The sequence below is a fragment of the Besnoitia besnoiti genome (assembly GCF_002563875.1).
Source record: "Besnoitia besnoiti strain Bb-Ger1 chromosome Unknown contig00014, whole genome shotgun sequence".
Classification (NCBI taxonomy): domain Eukaryota; phylum Apicomplexa; class Conoidasida; order Eucoccidiorida; family Sarcocystidae; genus Besnoitia; species Besnoitia besnoiti.
The window spans coordinates 1,611,164-1,626,011 of NW_021703916.1; the positions used below are offsets into that span (position 1 = coordinate 1,611,164).

At 60.7% G+C, this 14,848-nt stretch overlaps 1 protein-coding gene across 1 annotated transcript; it reads left to right on the forward strand.

The window, feature by feature from the left end:
- Window positions 1–2,530: 2,530 nt before the first annotated feature.
- Window positions 2,531–14,348, forward strand: BESB_026950 (uncharacterized protein; the record flags this gene model as incomplete). Its single annotated transcript, XM_029361375.1, has 15 exons — window positions 2,531–2,680; window positions 3,151–3,357; window positions 3,586–3,685; window positions 3,992–4,554; window positions 4,898–5,040; window positions 5,458–5,523; window positions 5,904–6,103; window positions 6,340–6,707; window positions 7,226–8,644; window positions 9,030–9,143; window positions 9,738–10,035; window positions 10,625–10,768; window positions 11,144–12,498; window positions 12,689–13,021; window positions 13,479–14,348. 15 exons carry the CDS (start codon window positions 2,531–2,533, stop codon window positions 14,346–14,348), a joined length of 6,330 nt encoding a protein of 2,109 aa, XP_029215730.1.
- Between the last annotated feature and the right edge of the window lie 500 nt (window positions 14,349–14,848).

Genomic DNA, 14,848 nt, shown 5'->3' on the forward strand with positions numbered 1-14,848 from the left:
TGGATATGCAGCTCCGAAGGCCAGGAATATGTTATGCAGCGACCTTTGAGAAGAACAAACTACAACTGATAGAAGGCACTTCCAAGGTCCAACGCGAAGCCGCTCGTTTGAGGAAATTACAGCGAGGGGAGTTCTGACTGCTGCAGTGGGTTCACCCGCGCCAGGCATGACAGGAGAAAGGCACAAGGCCACTTTACTGGCCCTGCACTGTCGTTCCCTGACTCTACGCTATCTCTTCCATATACATCTATGTATATACATAATTGTATATTTATATGCAGTAAATGTGGAGACACCGAAGTACACTCCTATTGGTATCAGCCGCTACGTGCACCTGCAGCGAGGGGAAGGATTGATGGAGAGCTATGTGTGCCGTGGAGAGAAGACTAGGACGAGAAATGATCGCCGATTTCAGGTGAACATATGGATGTGCATGGACATTGTCCACGCTTGCTCGTCTCCGAGCCCCCTTTTCTAGGCCTGTCGAGCAAGAGTCTCTTTGTGCGTCAAGGCCGCTCTTCCGCCCCCATCCCGTCTCCCAAAGTATGGATCGTTGTTCATTTGCCTCTCCTGCCACAGATCAGAGTTACGAAACCCACACGAAACGGTGACTGCGGCAGCTCTAGCACAGCTCCTACACGCGTAACACGTGTATGAGCACGTTGAGCAGACCTGTCTCTCTTTAAATATACATGCAGCCTTTGCACTGATGCTGTTTTCCAGTGTAAGCTATTTATACATGCGCGCAATTCCTGCCTTGTATGCTGTTCAGCTGGAGTCTCTTCGGAGACCATCCAATGCGTGAAGTCTCACTTCGTTCCGCCGCAGAGCTTGCAAGTCGGTTTGGCGCCCCCCTCGCGGCCATTGTCGCCGCCCGCCGGCGAGCCTTTACATACCCAGAGACATGTGAGGCAAATGTGACGATGTGAGCGGGGATAAGACACATTCAAATACACTTTCCGCTTCCAATGGCGAGAAGGAACGGTAGAGACTTGTGCGCGAGGTGTACTCGCCCCCGTGAGCGGACTTCGACGAGCGAACGACGAGGCCTGCAACAGAAGACCACGAACCCGAAGCAGACCGGGAGTTGCGCGGCGCGCCGGTCCAACCCCCGCGTGTTGTTGTCCTTTTGTACATTCTAGCGGTGGCTGTTCCGCAGGCGTGCGTGAATAGTGTCGTAAGCCCTTGGAGACACCGTAGCGAGGCGCATGCTTCCTTTTGACCCCAGGAACGCTTTCTCTTCTGCCTTCTTCCTTTCTTGCCCATGGCTTTGCTTTCGATCACCATGCGAGGCTGCGTAATCGCACCTTTTACTATCATTCATCCTCCTCAGAAACGTGCGATATGTCTGTGTCGTATTGGAGATGCAGTTCTGTCGCATCTGCCGTCTAATTCCGCGCGGTTGTCGCGAAAAGTGCATGCCGCCTTTGCCGCCGCGCGTAAGGACCCCGAGAAGTCGCTCGCTGGCCTGTGTACCTTTCTTTTCTCTCCTTTCGAAAGGCTTCCGCGCTTTAAGTAGTTTTCTTTGTCGCACATTTCACTTTTCGTTGGTAACACAATTCGCTTCGGCTCCTTCTGTCTCTCTTCCGCTTCTCTGTTCTCGTTCGGAGCCTTCCGCATCGAGGCTCTTCAGCGCTCTTCCAAAAGGAGGCGAGCAAACGCGCGAGAGGAAGAGTTGCCAGCTACTTTCACTTTTTCCGGTCAATACGGAGACCGGAACCCGATAGAGATGGAGAAACAGCGGAGCCTGCGAAGTATTTCCGGCTAGCTGGTTTGTTTCAAGTGTACATACACGCAAGGTGCCGTGCAAACGGTAATTAGTGAGGAGTGGTTCCTTCATCTCACATTCTCATCCAAGATGTGAAGCAGGCTTGAAGGTCTCACTCTCTTTTCCTCTCTGCTTCCCTATCGCCTCGATCTTCTTCCGCTTCGGTCTCATCGAGTATCTGTGGGTCGCGAGCGAGTTTTGTTATGTCTTGCTCCGGCGCTCGCGCCGCGGTCTCTTGGCCGCTTCCGTGGCCGTCGGCGTTCCACTGCGTGCTTCTTGCCACAGCCTCCCTGTGCATCTTGAAGAAAGGGAGCGGCTGCCACCTTTTGTTTCCCCTGCTCTCTCACGGAGACACTGCAATCGTGCTTACACGCGCAAGGAGTGAACTTCACGTCCAGACATCTAGCTTTTCCACGGAAAGTCTACTTTTCAAAATCGCTACGAATGCGCGAATGCTCGCGGCCTGTGGCGTATATCTCGCTGAGAAGACTCGCTTTTTTTTAAACTCCGTTTTTATGGTGGCCATATACATGCATCTGGCGGCAAGAGCCGGCGTCTCGCTTTGAGCAATTGAGCGTTTTCGGTGTCTCTGCGCTTCGGGCCAGGCGCACGCCGTCTTTCCGCCGATAGCGAAGGAAGGAGGGGGATCGGAGATGCCTTTGGCCGCCGCCTCCGAGCGGGTTTCTCTCCTTTGGAGGGCTCGTGCACTTTGGCGGAGTTTGCGCGAAGAAGAGAAGATTTTTCGAAGGCGGCGGGCTCAGCATGGCGAAGCCAGTGCGGGGTCGCTTTTCGCTCCCTCCTAGGGAGGAAGACGACAGCGAGTTCGCCAGTGGATGCCTTTCCCCCCACTGGCAGCGCGCCCTACAGGAAGAGCTGCAGACGGCCCAGAGCATCTCTGCAGTCGTCAATGTTGTAAGTTCTTCTTGGTTTACCTTGCGGGCCTTGGCTGCCAGACTCCCCCTCCCCGCCCCCCTCGTCATTAGGGAGGGGCAGGGGCGCCCCCTTGTTCGTCGCTGTGCAAGGGTTTCCTTAACTTCTCTCTCTCTTCTCCCTCGTCGCTGCCGCCTCGGGTTGGAGAGGGCGGAGTCTGCTTGTAGGAAAGGACTTAGAGCTCAAAGTCGCTTCTCTGGAAGCTGGCCGTCTTCTTCCACGTCACCGCAGCGGCGCGTCTCTCAACTGCTTCGCGCTCGTCGCGGCTTGCCTAGACACCAGAGAGCAGCGAATCTCGAGAGCCGAGGCAGCCGCCCAATCTCGTGCTTGTCACGGTCGGCGGCGCCGCGGTTTTCCTCAGTCGCGGTCGCTGGAGGCGCGCAAACTGTCGCATCTTTCCGCCACGTAATCGCTTTTTGCGACGCGTGTGTCGTGTCTTTTCGTCGTCGCAGCCAGGAGCTGAGGAGCCCAACTCGTTGTTGTCTCTCTTTTCCTTCGCGGACGGCTCGCGCTTCGCCTCGCCCTTGCTCCTGGAGGAGCCTGCGGACTTTGTCTCTTCGCCCCGGACCCCAGTCGCCGCGGCGACGACCATCCTCGGTCAGCCTCCCGCGGAGATTTCGCTCGCCGACTTCAGCGACTACTTCGAAAGCCTCAAAGAGGTGCGCGTTACTAGATGGATACTATGTGTCTGATGTAACATTTAAACGGTTCTTTGTATTGCACCGGCGCAGCCCAGGCCAAGGACGAGCTAAGGGAAAGTGTAGATGGAGGCCGAGGCCCTGTGGGGGCGACGCAGCCAGGCCTTCGATGCCCTGAGAGCGCCGCGCGAGGAGACACCAAAGAGGGGCGTGTCGTCTCGCAGGGGCCGATAGGATACACTTGGGCAGGCGAAGGCCGCGCGAGATGCTTGCGACGCCCTTCCTAGAGCCGGGCAGAGACGGCGGAAGGGCACTGAAGGCAAGGCGCAACTCAAAGAGAACAGAACCAGTGGGGAGGGAGAAGAAGGGCAACACGTCCCTTCAGTGCGCGTCTCGAGAGCGCCACAAGGCGAGCAAGGGAGAGAGGCAAAAAAAGGGACAGACGGCGAAAGCGCGTGCCAGCCTCAGCTGGAACGCGTGCAAAGCCAGACGAGAGCGACGCAACTCCCCGCGCCGAACTTGCCAGCAGAGAAGAGGGAGGAGAGGAAAGACAGGGAGGGGAGGCTGCGGTCGCCCAAGCTGTCTTTCTGGCCGCGAGTGTGATTTGCGCGGAGAGACACCTTGCGTGTGGCCCTGCGCTGTGAATTTTTTTCAGGAGCTGTCTCAGTTCGAGGCGATCTGCGCCGCGGAGCGCGGCGATGCGGGGCAGGTCGAGGCGAGTGCGGAGGCGCTCTCTCGCGCGGCGCAGAGGAGAGAAAATGCGGAACTCCTGGTGGCCTCGACGCGGCGAATCAAGCACTCGCGCCTGCCTCCAGGGAGACGACGCACTGGCGCTGCCGTCGTCGCGGCTGCCGACGGCGAGCCGGCGGGGCGAGCGGGCCCCGCGCCCCGCGAGGCTGCGAAGGACGAGGGACAGAGCGAGGGGGGCGGCGGGGGCAGGGCGTAGAGGGCCGCGGGGCGACAACTGGAGCCCCAGGAGAGGAAGGAGACGGCGAGGGCCAGGTCGAGGATGAGGCGGAAGCGGAGGGAGCGTTCTGCGGCGACGACGTCGATGACGCCTTCCTCCTCGATCGGCAGGAAGACGATGAAGAGGAGGCCGCGGACCTTGGCGAGGCGCACGCGCGCTACACAGTCCCGGAGTGTTTTTTCTCGCCAGACTTCCAGGTGCACGACTTCCTCAGATACGAGCTGCCTGAAGCCATGAAAGTCCACGACCAAGTAAGGCCTCGGCGCGGCTCGCCGGCCCACACCGGGCCCTCGTCCCGAGACCCTAGGCCCGAATCCACCCCTACCACGTAGATGGTAGCGCACATCTCTTAAATGGGCCCCTCGAAGGCAGCTTTCGCTGAACATGGCGGTTTCGGCGCCTTACGTGCCGCCGCTCGCTTGCAAGAGGGAGGCCAGGTGGAGGGCGCGGGAGCTTCACTGCGGGTTCGTCCTTTCCCCACTGCCTGCTGTCTTTGTGGGTGTCGCACGCGCGCGAGGCTCGGCCGGCGCAGCTGCAGTCGAGTCGCGGTCTTCTCCGCGTCTGTTCGTCTCTTTCTTTTGGGCATGTTTTTAGCTCTCCGCCTGCTTAGACGAGGTTGAGTGCAACCTCGTCGCGCTGCTCTCGCGGCGGTTCTCCTTCTTCGTCAGCTCGCTGTGGCGACTCACCAGCATGCAGTCGGAGATCGATCGCGCACTCCGCAGCGTCGCTGTGCTCAAGTGAGGAGAGGAGACCCCAGGGCGGCGACGCTGTGGAGCGGATAAGACCTGGCGGCTTCTATCCGCCAAGTGATTTCTGCCTCAAGCTGTGTGCATCACAGCGCCAGACAAGCAGGCGCAAGCGGCAACCCCGCCCATCCTCGATGCGTCGGAAAACTCCGAACACTCAGCTAGGGCTGAAAAAATCTGTGGAGACCTAGAAAGAGAGAGGAATTTCGAAGGTGCCTCACAAAGAGTCCTCGGTTGAGCCCTGCGCCAGCCATGCCCGGGGGGCAAGGGCGCTTCCGCTGGCTTTTCCTCACTCTTCCGCATAAATGTATATATTTACGTATGTATGTATATGTATATATACGCATCTATAATATTTCTCACGCAAGGGGAAGAGCGTGTGCGTGATTCTTTCGGTTTTCCTTTCAGGGGGGAGGTCAAGAAGATGCAGTCGGAGCGCGTCGAGCTTGGCTTGAAAGTCCTGCGGCTGACAAAGTACGTCCCGACTCTTTGGTGTCTCGGTGTCTCACGTCAGTTTCACTCGTGTTCCTACTCGATGCGTCGCGCATTTTTTTTTATCGATTCTTGTGTCTTTCCTCTTCCGCTCTCTCGTCGCTTTCTGGGGCTCCAGGTGCCCGCCTCCAGCGTACACGCACGATTCGCTCGACGCCGGCGCCGGACCTCTGCCGCCACCCCGTGTGTCTCCACATTTCCAACTTTTTGTGTGCAAGAGGAGTTCTCATCCCGTTGTGTCCTTTTTCTGATTTCTTCTCGGCGTCTGTCGCTTTCCCGCAGAGAGCATGGCGTGGGTGCTTTCGTACCTCCACTTCGTGTTTTGGCATTAATTATAGGTATTTTGTATGTCTCTGTTGCAGAGAGCGCCAAGGCCTGCTGGTTCACCTGCGGCGCATGGAGTGCCTCAGCTACGTGCGCGACTGTCTGCAGTCCCTCGACGTCCTTCTGCAGGCTAAGGAGTTCGCGACTTGCCTGCGCCTCATCGATGCGACGCGGGAGCTTATGAACGAAGAGCTCGCGGCGCTGCACGTGGCGCGCCCCATCCGCCTGCAGCTCGACGGTAAATGAAGTCACCAGCGGCGAAATTCTTGAGTTGAAAGCCTCGAGGCGAGCCGCAGAAGCGCCGCGAGCGGAGAGGCGAGGGGGTGGGGGGTGGGCGGGCGGTGACCTCCGCGGAGACCTTCGCGGCAACAGAGAGGCGGGGAGGCGCGGGCGGGCGATTTATTGGGCGAGGAGGGCCCTGCTGCAGCGTCTGTTTCGAGTCTCTCTCCCCTGAGTCTGCGTGGGTGTTTTTAGAGCTGCAGCACCGCATCACCACGTCGCTGATTGAGGACTTCGCGGCGGCCGCAACAGCGGCGGTCTTCCCTGTGCACGCGGAGCGCCACTCGCCTGCTTGCGTCGCCGCGCTTCTCGCAGGCGGGCTGTCTTCGCGCTCGCCTTCCCTCGGTGCTGCCGCGTTCCCGCGCCGCGCGGCGAGCTTGCTTGAAAGTCTACTCTCGCCGCGAGAGCGCGTGGCGGCAGCCGAGGGGCGCGACCCGGCCGCGAGCGGCCTTTCTCGGGCTCTCCACGCTGTGTACGGAGACTGGCAGCGCGGATGGATTCTCCTCATTGAAGAGGAGGAGCAAAATCCGTTCCAGGACGGTGGCGTCTTCGAATGGGAGCAGGTAAGCCTGCGAGTCGGCCGCGGGGAGTCTCCAGCGCGTGCTGCGTGGCCATGTAGGCGGTAGGGCTTAGGGTTCAGGTGCTTGATGCCTTTAAACCACCGTTTGTCCCGTTAATAATCTAAATCGGCATTTTCGCCGCAATGCGTCTGAGCTAACCTTCTGGTTGTATACGTAATCAGTCTAGTTTTCCCAAACTTCCGTTATATTTTTATCAGTAGTCAGGGTCATCGAGTCCGCGGGCGCGGACTGCCTTCTGTCTCTGGCGACGGGCAGCCTGTGGCTCGTGGCCCCGGGTTCTGTGAGTCGCCCGCGCAGGCCACGCCGCTGTGGAGGTCCCTCAGGACCTTTTTGGGTCGGCGTTGAGGCGCGCAACTGAGAGGCTCGGTGGCTGTTCCACGAGTGTTCTCGTTCTCCGCTGCTGGCTCGTGGGGAGTCTTTACTACGGCGACAGAGTCGCGGGGGAGCGTTCACCTCGACGCGAATTCCCTTCTTCCGCGGCTCGTGTGTGCGATCTGCAGCGCCTGATCTCGTGCGTCGGTCTTTCCGCGGAGAGTCTGAAGGCGCTGAACCTCTTGTCGCGCTGCGAGGGAAACGCCTCTATGATGGTTGCGCGGGCGCGACAGTCCTTCACGTCTGCAACGAAGCGTGCTATGAGAACGGTGGCGACGCGCGCGGTAACCAAATACTCAGCCGCCGCGACTTCGTCTCTCGGCGCTTCGCCGTCGAGGTGCTCTGGGCGCCAGCGCCGCGCTGGAGAGACGCAGCGGCGAGAGGCCGCGTCGCCGCAGGAGTCCGACAGAGAGACAGGGGCTCCTGCCGCGGAGGGAGAAGAAGCGGAGAGCGGCAGAGGGGACAGGGAGAGCGAGGCGGGTCCCGCAGCGCCGGAGGGCGCGGCGTGGGACGGAGGTGCAGGAGATGCGCAGACGGAGAAAGCGTCGGGCGCCTCTTCTCGTTCGCCATCCGCCGAGGAGGCCGCGGAGAGGAAGGCCGGAGGCGATCGGCCTTCGCGGGAAGAAGAAATGCAGGAAAAGAGGCCATCGGATTCCGAGCCAGAAGTCCCCGCAGGAGGGGGCGAAGCGCCACCGGGCGTGGAAACCGCAGACGGCGAGACCGGAGGCGCTGCGACGGCCGCGCAAGAGGGAGGGCGCGACGAGAAGAGAATGACCTGCAGAGAGGCGAGCGACGCGGTTGCCGCTCATGTAGCGCCGTCCGATGAGCCAGCGGAAGAGTCGCAGGAACGAGCCGAAGAGCGAGAGGCGCGTGTGACCAGGGCGACGAGGCTGCAGGAAGGAGAAGGCACAACAAAGCAGGAGGAGAAAGCCTCAGGGAGGAACGGCGTCGACGGCAAGGTTCCGCCCGGCCAGAGTTTCCCCGAGCATCCGGTTGCCTCTTCGTCGCCTGCGCCTCCGCCGTCCTCCTCTGCTGCGCCCCCTGCGGTATCTCCTGAGGCTGCTGCGGCGGGGGCCGCCTCGGGGCAGGCGCTGTCGGAGGCGGTTCGGCAGCTGGAGCCGCAGGCGTTTCTGTGTGTGTGGCGGGACTGCCTCGGGTTTTCGCTGTGCGTCGCGCGGCGCCTGGAGGCCTGGACCTGCCTGGCGCTGCTGCGCTCAATCGAGCTCTCCTTCGCCGCGCGCCTTAAGGCGCAAGACAAGCTCGAGCGCGCGAGGGACGACGGCGACAGGGGCGCGGGCGCAGGAGGTGCCTCCCCGCCGGAAGACGGCGGTCCGGAGGAGACGCCCGCGCCGCGCAGCGAGAAGGCCGACAGACGCAGAGCGGAGCGCGAGGAGGGATGCACCGCAGGCGAGCAGGGCGAGCACGAGGAGCGAGGCAGGTGGAAGAAAACGCTCACGACCGCCCAAGCGGAGAGCCTCGAAAAAAACGTCGACTCGCAGACCCGCCAGTGGCGCATCGTCGCCGCCGATCTTGCTCGACTCGCCGAGGTAAACACCACGCAGGTCACGTTTTTACCCCCTCCACGGTTCAGGGCTGTCTTTCACGCTCGTGTCCTCAGGTTCGTATGCATGTATGCATATAAGAATGCCTGTGTGTATGCGCGCATGTATGTATCTCTGTATGGATGGCTGAATGTATCTATGAATATATATATATATATATATATATATATATATATATATATATATATATATGCAAGCGTGCGTGTGTCTTTTATCTTCTTCGTGTATACATATGTATATGCACGTATATATACGTATATGTACGCATATATATATATATATATATATATTATATGTGTGCAAGTGCGGACTTCTGCAGCTCTCGGTCTTTGTTCGCACCTCGTCGTTTCTCAAGCCTTTTGTTGTTCAGATGGTCATTCAAGGCCTGATTTCCAAGTGCAGCAGCATGCTGCAGCTGCGTGCCCAGGTCCATCATCGCCTGCGCCCGAAGCAGCTCGCTGCGCTGTACTGGACTTCTCTCTCGGTAGGTGAAAGCGACGTTTCGCGGGGCCCTTTATTCCGGCTGGCTCGCGCAGGGCTGTGGACGCGCGTCTTCTTCTCTCACTTCGCTTCTCGCTTAAGGCGATTGCAGATAAGACTTCTGCTCGGGGGACCTCCGCGCTAACAGCCGTGCGGAGGCGACGAGGAGTTCCCGTTGTGGCTCCCAAGCTCTCGCCAGCGACGCTCGGAGTTCGTGCCTCCGCAGATACGGCCGCTTAGGCAAAACGGAGCTGCTGACAGTCGCGCAGAAAGATGAGCTTGAAATCCGTGCAGACGGACAGGCCTCTGCCCCGAGCCAGGTTCTGAAATCGACACAAGGGCGCCGAAGTGGAGAAGAGTAAACCGAACTGGAAGGCTCATGCGCTGAAACGGCGCGCGGCGTGCCAAGAGAGGACGCGCACGCGAAGCAGCGGCCCCGCGCGAGAGGATGGCACTGTGATTTCATAGAGAAAGGGAGAGAAAAGAGGCGCGAGGGAGGACAAGAAGAGGCGCGCGCGTGCTTCGTTGTCTCCGTGTGGCAGCTCGAACTGCGCTCTAGCGGTTGTCGGCGGCTCTTTGTGCGTGGGCTCTTTCGCAGGCTCTGGGCTGTCTCCACGCTCTCCAAGAGCGATTTCACGCGCGTCTCAGCGAAGTGCTGCTCCAGTCGCTCCGCGTCACCGTCCGCTTTCTTCTTTTCCCCGAAGAGGCGCGTCTCCAGGGGTCGCGTGGCGCTCTCGCCTCCCCCGGTGGGGCTGCTGCGTCTGCCTCGCCTTCCGCGGCGACGGAGGACGCGGACGACGCGCAGGTTTCGCGGAGCGCGGAAAAGAGAGAGGATGAGCCAGCAGGAAGCACATGCCTCCACGATGCGGAAACTGAGGAAGAGCAAGACGCAGTCGGTGAGGAAACTTTGTCCCCTGAGCCAGGGGCGAAGCACAGGAGGTTGGAGGCCGCAGGCGAACGGCGACACACAAGAGGAGGAAACAAGGAAGCAGAGAACGACACAGCAGAACGGAGGTAGCACAGAACGGGACCGCGGAGATTGCGATCCACATGGCGTGTGTTTGGCATTCTCTTGATCTCATTCTCTTCTCTCGTTCTCTACTTCCGCGCCTCTTCTCGCCCATGTCCTCCCATTGTTCGTGTTGCCTTCGCCTGCCTCCACTGTTTTCTTTGCCCCAGCTCTGCGGCTCGCCTCGCCTTTTTTCTCAGTCCTTCCGCCTGGGCCTCCGTACTGCGCTTTTTGCCTTCTCGTCCTTTCCGTTTCGCTCTAGGGGGGGGGGGGGGTTGGGCCTGGGGGAGTGGCGCGTCTGCTTGTTTAAGACTCGCTTACGTGCGCTCGTTTTAGAAATGGAGCTATTGACCAAAGGTGTGTTGCGCCAAACCGAAGGCGCGGCTGCGGCGATGCCTCTTTCCAGCGGCAGCGAGGGCGCGGGCATTCGGCGCAGAGAGCACCATTCGCCGTGTGAGCCTATTTCGGGTTTTCAGGGCCGCGGAGCGTGCTGCGCCTGCGAGGCGAAGCCGGCAGAGACCAGAGTTCGCCTCTGCACCTTAAGGTTGGAAACCTCTCTCTCCAACTCGCAGGGCCCGCGGCCGCCGCGCTCAAAGCTCCGCTCTTCACACACGCGAAAGGTATGCCGCGCGCCGTTTCTCAGATTGAATGAACGGTTCAACTGTACGGGGCAATAGTGGACTAAAACGCTTTCGTCGCCGTCTTACTAGTTGTACACGTCTATATATTTATGTATATGTAGATGTATATATGTATATTTATTTTTCTATTCACATATATGTACATTCACATGCTTATATATATATATATATATATATATATATATTTATATATATATATATATATATATATATATGTTTGCATGAGGTTGAGGAAGTCGACGAGCGAGAAAGAAGCGGTGCGTTGGGGGGGAATGGGCCAATCCAGGGTGCCGGGGAGTTCATAGATTCGATTCTGTGTCTCGGCGTGGCTCTGCCTGGCTTCCATGCGCACAGTCCTGTTGGAGTCCTTCCACGAGGCCAAGCTCGCTCAGGTTAACCTCCTTCTTGAAAATGAGACCTGGGAGCGCGCGGATGTCCCTTTCTCTTTTGCGCGGACGCTTGAGACAATTCTGCGCTTCTCCTTCTTTTCCACGCCTCTCCCGTGCTCGTCTCCGGGTTGTCTGAGTAGGACTCCCCCACCGGGGGGGCTAGACGCCGGCGCAGTGTCTCCTCGCCCAACTAGCGCCCGTGAAGGAGACACCGCCGCAGCACCGGTGCCAGCGGGCGCGGGCGAAGAGAGCACTGGAGAAGGGGCAGGCGGGGAGGAGGACGCGGGCGCTAGAGATATCTGCAGAAGCGGCGGCGAAAGTTTCTCGTCGCCTGCGGCGCGCCGCGCGTCGTTGAACGGTGAAAGAACGGGCGGCTCGCTCGAGGGCCTAGATGGCGAACGAAAGGCTGCAGGGCCTGAGGCGGCCGCAGCGTCTGCTGGAGCCGGCGCGAAGAGTCCAGAGGAAGTCATTGTGTGCCAGTGCGACTGCGGCTCCTGCCTCGTTGCTCCTCGTTCGCTGACGGTGAATAACGAGGTGTTTATGGTAGTCCCTTCTTGCTTGTTGGCCATCCAGATCATCGCGGATTATATCTCCCTGCTTCGTCTGCTGCCGCTTCTGCTGCCGCTTCTGCTGCCTTCGCTCGCCCACGTGCTCCAGCACTTTGCCCGTGTCTCTCTGCAGCTGACTGTGGAGGGCGGAGCAGTTAAGCGCGGGAGGCTGCCGCGCATCACCGCGGCGGCCCTGGCGCTCTGCGCGCGGAGCTTCGCGGCGCTGAAGGAGCTTCTCGAGTTTTTCATTCAGCGGATCGACAGTGCGCAGCAGAGCGCGCGGGACAAGCGCCGCAACGGAGGCGGCGCGGAGGCGGCCCCTCGAAGGGAAACTGCACCGGTGTGGGACCCCTGGGAGGCTCTGCCCACCGATCTCCTGCTCAGCAGCGTCTCTGATGAAGATCTGTCGGATGGCGAGGCGGAGGCGGAAGACGCCTCGAAGCGATCTGGAGAGGCGCGCCCTGACGACTCGACCGAAGGCCCTCAGAGCCGCGGCAGCCCACGCGGGGAGCCCGACGGAGCGAGGCGTGGGGCCTGCAGCAGCGGCGGGCTCGGAGCGGCGAGCGCTGCTCCGAGTGACGACGCGAGTGAGAGGAAGCCGCGCGCGCGACGGTCGAGACGCCGGCCGCACGCCCCCTCGATTCCGCCGCTGCTCAGTCCCCTACCCAGGGCCCTTGCGTCGCAAATGGGGCTGGCCCCCATCGACCCCCACAGTCGAGCGCCGCAGGTGCTGCAGCAGACGTGTCGAACGCTGGCTGATGCGCAAGCGAAAGTAAGGAGGGCGACAAAAAAGGGCGACGCGAGGACGGTCCTTCTGTTCGCTTTCATTTCAGCACTCCCCGAAACTCCGTATTTGCGCGTGGAGTCGGCGATAGAATTCTGACACAAGCTCCAAATCTCGAGATGTCTCGGCCGTGAGGCTTTCTGCATGCGTTCTGGGACGTGTTTGCATGATTTTTCAGGTTTATCAGAAACTAGGAGACATTTTGATTGACCGGTACGAGGTGCACAGCGCGCGGTGGCTGTCCACTCCGCATCCGCCGCCCCCGCTGGCGGACGCTGCCTGCGTCGCTAGCCCCGCGGAGGTGATAGGGGCAGAACGAGGATCGGGCGAAGCAGCAGGGGCGCTGCCAAAGCGCAACGACGAGAAAATGCACGCAGAAAGAGCGGGAATACCGGAAGGGCCCAACATCGGGGCGCCGTCCAGCGGATTGGAGCTCGTCCAGCAGATTCCTGCGCCGCCGCCTCACGATGCTCTGAAGGGCCTGGTAAAGGACGCGTCGTCTCTGTATAAAGTAAGGGCGAATCCAGGCGTGTAGACACGGCACCGCACCACAGGGGACAGGCGGCCCTCGAAGCGCGGCAAAACGTGCGCCAAATATTTGTATTCTTGGTTTTTCCTCTGCATACGCCACCTCCGGCGCTACACACCGAGGCAGCGGCGGTCGAGGGGTCTCGTGAGGTTCAAGGGAGTTGCTTCAGGCGCGCCCCCTATCGGGGCGCCCCTCGGGGATTATCAGACTCTTCTCGTGTCTCGTGTCGTGCTGCGTCTTTTCTGGCTATTCTCTCTCCGGGCAAAGGCGACCGGGGGCACCAGCGGCGAGGAATATCGGCGGCGTTCTCAAGTGTCGGACGCGCTGCTGCCGACGCGTGAAACGTGGCCCTGAAAATGGTTTCTCCGCGTGTTCGCCGCAGTGCGTTTCTGACGTAGTCTCTGTCCACGCTGTGAGTCCTTTTCTTTGCGTGGTTCAGGTGCTTCACCGTCTTCTTCCTGCGGACGCGGTGGTGAAGATTTTTGCGCGGGCCTTCCACCAGATTTCGTACCGCTTTGAGATGCGCCTCGCAGCTGCTTTTCCACACCCGGCGTGCCCCGTGCCTCTCGCCTTTGCGAGCGCTCCCGCACAGCCGGGCGGCGGTGGCCCCGAGAGTCTTGGGCCCGAAAGGGATCCTCAAGGCCCCCTGGGGGCGAGTGGCGCAGGCGTCGGCCGCACAGGATTCTACGAGAGTCCGCAGGAGCTCGAACGCCTCGTGGTAAACGCACTCTCCGAAGTGGACTCAAGTGCAGGGGCGCCAGAGCGGGAGGCCTGCGCGGCGGAGGCTGGCTCGATGTCGGCCGGCGCCGCGGAGGGCAGCGACCGACTCGGCGCTGCGGGAGGCGGGCCCAGCGGCCCCCGTGCGCCCGCCTTGCCCGACGCGGGCATTGAAGGCGACGGGGGAGACGCGGAGGCGGAGCGGAGTCGGTGTGGCCGGTTGCTCGCCGCCTCTGCATATGGTGATCTGCTGCGCGGGCCAGGAGGCGGCGACGGAGCCGGTGGTGGAGCAAGCCGAGGTGCAGCAGACGCGGGGACAGACGCGATTCAAACGCGCATTAATCGGCACTTGAGGAGACCTGGAAATGAGGGTGAGCCGCACACGGTGTACAGACCAGCTCAGGGCGAGAGCATGGGGGACCGCTACTGGCTCGATTGCGTCTATCTGTACGAGAGTCTGTGCCGATACGAAGGCCTGACGATGCCTCTGCTTCACCTGGTTCGGGATCTCTTGAGTGCCTGCGCCAAGTGCTGGGCCGTCAGTCCCGGAGTCGCCGAACTGATTGAACGGAGGCTACCCCGAGAAGCGTGAAAAACCGAAGAAACGCACCACGGTAGGGCTTGCTGGGGGGAGCGCAGCCGTGAGGCAGGAATCTCGTTTGGGCAGGGGGGGTGGGGGGGGGGGGGGGGGATGGACGTCTGCAGCGGCACGCCGATACGCGCGTTTGCTGCCCCCCTGGCCGTCGAGCTGCGATCGCGGCGCGGCGATGCCAGAGCGCCAGGCGCCCTACCGGACTCGCGGTGACTGAAAGCACACCGGGAGTTGGAGCTTCACTCACACGCGTCTGTCGAGGAGCTGGGGAAGTCGGGGAAGACGAAAGGCTCGTCGTCTTTTGAGAGAGCTCTGGGGCAGGAGGTGAGTCAAGAGTCCACTCTCAGGGTCGCGGAGGGCGACGGGTCGACGCTCTGCGTACGCGCGTCTGTCTGTGCACAGAGGCGAGGAAGCTGCCTTACAGCGACTAAAGGCGCCACCGGATCTGGTGCTGAGAGTCAACGACGGTAGCGGCAGCGAAGTAGAACGGTGAAGTTGTG